This window comes from Gigantopelta aegis, unplaced genomic scaffold (assembly GCF_016097555.1).
Source record: "Gigantopelta aegis isolate Gae_Host unplaced genomic scaffold, Gae_host_genome ctg11534_pilon_pilon, whole genome shotgun sequence".
Lineage (NCBI taxonomy): Eukaryota > Metazoa > Mollusca > Gastropoda > Neomphalida > Peltospiridae > Gigantopelta > Gigantopelta aegis.
Window position 1 is genome coordinate 1 of NW_024532729.1, and position 4685 is coordinate 4685.

General features: G+C 71.7%; 2 protein-coding genes across 2 annotated transcripts; both read left to right on the plus strand.

Moving 5' to 3' along the window:
* Window positions 1-286: 286 nt before the first annotated feature.
* Window positions 287-1617, plus strand: LOC121391000 (collagen alpha-1(I) chain-like; the record flags this gene model as incomplete). The annotated part of the gene is made up of 1 exon (XM_041522788.1): window positions 287-1617. A coding segment is annotated over one exon (1331 nt), but the record flags the coding sequence as incomplete, so codon positions are not given.
* Window positions 1618-1888: 271 nt separating this feature from the next.
* Window positions 1889-4094, plus strand: LOC121391001 (cold-shock protein CS120-like). Its single transcript, XM_041522789.1, has 2 exons — window positions 1889-2646; window positions 3344-4094. Exons 1-2 carry the CDS (start codon window positions 1889-1891, stop codon window positions 4092-4094), a joined length of 1509 nt encoding a protein of 502 aa, XP_041378723.1.
* The last annotated feature ends 591 nt before the right edge of the window (window positions 4095-4685 follow it).

Below are 4685 nucleotides of genomic sequence, written 5' to 3' on the forward strand. Positions count from 1 at the left end.
GGCGAAGAACCCGGGCAGGGCATTTCACACACTGACGCAGGCCGCCGGGGGCGACGGGGGGGAAGCGGCGGAAAAACGGGCGGGCAACCCCACACCGGACTGGGGGCCGGGGGAGGCCTACGGGGCAAGGCGGCGGGAGAAACTGCCAGGGCACCACACACGGGACGCCAAGCCCGGGGGGCTCGGGGCAAGCTGCGGAAGAAACGGGCAGGGCAGGCAACCAACGACGCAGGCGCCGGGGGATTTACGGGGTTAATCGCAAGAACCGGCAGGGCATTCCCCACAGAGGCAGGCGCCGGGGGGACGAAGGGGGGGAAGCGGCAAGAAACTGGCAGGGATGCCAAACCCGGACCACCCGGGGAGCGACGGGGGCGAAACGGCGGAAAAAACGGCAGGGCTGCCCACCCGGACCAGCGCCGGTCAGCACGGGCTAAGCGGCGGAAAACAACTTGGCAGGCAGGCCACACACGGGCAGGCCCGGGGGCGAACGGGGTGAACCCCACTAAAGAACGGGCCAGGGCAGGGCACACACGGGGAAGCGCAATCGCCGGGGGCGAGGGCCCGGGGGGAAGCGACTGGTCGAGAAACGGTAGGCAGGGGCAGGCGCCACACACGGCGCGGGGGGCTCCGCGGTCGAGCTACGGGCGGGCTAAGCTCGGGAGAGAACGGCCAGGGCAGGCCACACACTGGAGCGCACGCGGGCCGGGGGAGCGACGGGGCGAAGCTGGCGGAGAACGGGCATGGCAGGCACACACGGGCGCCAGGCGCCGGGGGGGCGCGACTGGGGGAAGCGGCGGAAGAAACGGGCAGGGCAGGCCACACAGAGCGTCGTGGCGCCGGGGGAGCGACGGGGGGGTCGGCGGAAGAACTGGCAGGGCAGTGCCAACCATAGCGGATCGGCAGCCGGGGGGAGCGACGGGGCCGACAAGCGGCGGAAAAACGGGCAGGGCAGGCCACACAGGGGATCGCAGGCGCCGGGGCAGCGACACGGGGCAAGCGGCGGGAGACACTGGCAGGGCATGCCACACAACGGAGCGCAGGCGCCGGGGGGATCACGGGCAATGCGGCTCAAGAAGCGGGCAGGGCAGGGGCACACGGCGCAGCGCCTGGGGGCTACGGGCACAACGGCGTCGAAACGGGCAGGCGGGCACCCCGGGGACGGCAGGCGTCCGAGGGAGCGCTGGGGATAAGCGTCTGGAGAACTGGCAGGGGCAGCCCCCACCCACAAACGAGGCTCAGCGCAGGCCACCTAGGGGATCTACGGGGCGAATCGGCGGAAGGAAACGGGCGGGCATGCCACACCCTGAGCGCAGGCGCCGGGGGAGACGACGGGGGAATCGAGCGCGGAAGAACGTGCAGGCCAGGCCCACACGGAGCTGGAGCGCAACGCGGGAGAGCGACTGTGCGAGCGGCGGAATTAACGGGCAGGGCAGGCCAAACACGGAGCTCAGGCGCCGGGGTCGATGCGACGGGGGGCTAAGCGGCGGAGAAACGGGCAGGGCAGGCCACACACGGAGCGCAGCGCCGGGGGAGCCGACGGGGGAAGCTGCGGAAGAAACGGGCAGGGCAGCCACACACGGAGCGGGGCGCCTGGGGAGGTCTCGGGGGGGGCAATAACTTGCGGCGGGAGAACTGGGAGGTGCAGTCCTCAGGCCACCACGGTGGATCGGCAGGCGCCCGGGCAGGCCGCGACACGGGCGAAGCGGCGTTATAAACGTGCAGGGTCAGGGCCACACACACGGGCGCGCAGTCGCCGGTCTTGGAGCGACTGGGGCGAAGCTGCGGAAGAAACGGGCAGGGCAGGCCACACACGGCGCGCAGGCTCCGGGGGAGCTACGGGGGGAAGAACGCCGGCGTCCAGAAACTGGCAGGGCAGGCCACACACGAGATGCCGCAGGCGCCGGGTGGCGCCTGCTACGACGGGGGAAGCGGCGGAAGAAACGGGCAGGGCATGCCACACACGGATCGCATGGTCGCCGGGAGGCGACGGGGGCGAAGCGGCGGAAGAAACGTTCAGGGCGGCCACACACGGATCGCAGCGCCCGGGGGAGCGACGTGGGAAGCGTCGGAGAAACGGCAGGGCAGGCCACACACGGAGCGCAGGCGCCGGGGGAGCGACGGGGGGAAGCGGCGCAAGAAACGGGCAGTGGCAGGCCACACACAGAGCGCAGGTCGCCGGGGGAGCGACGGGGGGGAAGCGGCGAAGAAACGGGCATGGGCAGGCCACACCGGGAGCGCTCAGGCTCCGTTGAGCGACTGGGTGAAAGCGGCGGAAAAAACGGCAGGGGCAGGCCACACACGGGGAGCGCAGCGCCCGCCGGGGCTAAGCGACGGGGGCGGCCAAGCGGCACAAAAAAGCGGGGGCTCCGGGCAGGTGCAGGCCACACACGGGGCGCAGGCGCCGGGGGAGCGACGGGGTGAAGCGGCGGAAGAACGGGCAGGGCAGGGCCACACACATCGCAGGCGCCGTGGGGGAGCGACGGGGGGTGAAGCTGCGGAAGAAACGGCAGGGCAGGCCACACACGGGGGAGCGCAGGCGCCGGGGGGAGCGACGGGGCAAGCGGCGGAAGAAACTGCAGGGCAGGCCACACACGGGAGCGCAAGCTCCGGGGGATCTACGGGCGAAGCGGCGGAAGAAACGGCAGGGCAGGCCACACACGGAGCTCAGGCGCCGGGGGGCGACGGGGTCTAAGCGGCGGAAAAAACGGGCAGGGCGGCCACACACGGGCGCAGGGCGCCGGGGAGCGACGGGGGGGAAGCGGCGGAATAAACGGTCAGGGCAGGCCACACACGGAGCGCAGGCTCCGGGTGAGCTACGGGGGGATCGGCGAAGAACGGGGCAGGGCAGGCCACACACGGATCGCAGGCGCCTGGGGATCGACTGGGGCGAATCGGCTGAAGAACAGGCAGCAGGCAGGCCACACACGGGGCGCAGCGCCTCCGGGGGGAGCGACGGGCGAAGTCGTGCGGAAAAACGGGCAGGGCAGGCCACACACGGGGAGCGCAGAGCGCCTGGGTGGCTACGGGGCGAAGCGGCTCAAGAACGGGCATCAGGTCAGGCCACACACGATCGCAGCGCCGGGGAGCTACGGGGGGAAGCGGCGGAAAAAACGGGCAGGGCAGGCCACACACGCGGAGCGCAGGCGCCGGGGGAGCGACGGGGCGAGCGGCGGAGAAACGGGCAGGGCAGGCCACACACGGAGCGCAGGCGCCGGGGGAGCTACGGGGGAAGCGGCGGAAGAAACGGGCATTTGGCAGGCCACACACTGAGCGCAGGCGCCTGGGATCGACTGGGTTAAGCGGCGGAATAAACGGGCAGGGCAGTCCACACACGGGAGCGCAGGCGCCGGGGGAGCCGACTGGGCGAAGCGTCGGAGAAACTGGCAGGGCAGGCCACACACGGAGCGCAGGCGCCGGTGGATCGACGGGGCGAAGCGGCGAAGAAACTGGCAGGGCAGGCCACACACGGGAGCAGGCTCAGCTCGGGGGATCGGCGACGCAGTGGCGAAGCGGCGCAGCGCACTGGCAAAACGTGCAGCGGCAACACGGCAGGTCACACACGGAGCGCAGCGCCGGGGGAGCGACTGGGGAAGCGGCGGAAGAACGTGCAGGGCAGGCCACACACTGAGCGCGGTCGCCGGGGTGATCGACGGGGCGAAGCGCGGCGAAGAACGGGCAGGGCAGGCCACACACGAGCGCAGGGGCCGGGGGATCGCGGGGGGAAGCGGCTGAAGAACGTGCAGGCAGTCACACACACTGTCTCGCAGTCGCCGGGGAGCTACGGGGCGAAGCGCGGAGAAACGGGCAGGGCATGCCACACACGGGAGCGCATCGCCGGGATCGACGGGGCGATCGGCGGAGAAACGGGCAGGGCAGGCCACACACGGATCGCAGGCGCCGCGCGGGGAGCGACGGGGCGAAGCGGCGGGGAAGAAACGGCAGGGCAGCCCACACTGAGCTCAGGCGCCGGGTGGGAGACACGGGGGCGGAGAGCGCGGAAGAAACGGGCAGGGCAGGGCACACACGGAGCGCAGGCGCCGGGGGAGCGACTGGGGGAAGCGGCGGAGAAACGGGCAGGGCAGGCCACACACTGAGCGCAGGCGCCTGGACGAGCGACGGGGCGTAAGCGGCGGAAGAAACTTTCAGGGCAGGCACACACACGGAGCTCAGCGCTCCTGGTGAGCGACGGGGGTGAAGCGTCGAAGAAACGGCAGGGCAGGCACACCACGGAGCGGGGCGCCGGGGGATCTACGGGGCGAAGCTGGCTTTAGAAACGGTCAGGGCAGGCCACACACGGAGCGCAGGCGCCGGGGGAGCGACAGGGGGCGAAGCGGCGAAGAAACGGCCAGGGCATGCCACACACTGAGCGCAGGCTCCGGGTGAGCGACGGGGGCTAAGCGGCGTAAGAAACGGGCATGGGCAGGCCACACACGGGAGCGCAGCGCCGCCGGGGGAGCTACGGGGCGAAGCTGCGCAAGAACGGCAGGGCAGGGCCACACACGGATCTCAAGCTCCTGGGAGCGACGGGGAGGAAGCGGCTTGAAGAAACTGTCGCGGGCGGCAACACACGGAGCGCAGGCGCCGGGGGAGCTACGGGGTGTAAGCGGCGGAAGAAACTGGCAGGGCAGGCCAACACACGGAGCGCAGCGCCCGGGGAGGGCGACGGGGCGAAGCGGCGAAGAAAC

Bases quoted from the DNA above. Each gene is read 5' to 3' on its own strand.
- LOC121391001 (XM_041522789.1), top strand. From the start codon at position 1,889: ATGCCGCAGGCGCCGGGTGGCGCCTGCTACGACGGGGGAAGCGGCGGA. The intron at 2,647-3,343 runs GCAGGCCACACA...ACGGGAGCGCAG, and splicing joins GCGGCGGAAGAAACGGCAGG to GCGCCGGGGGAGCCGACTGG.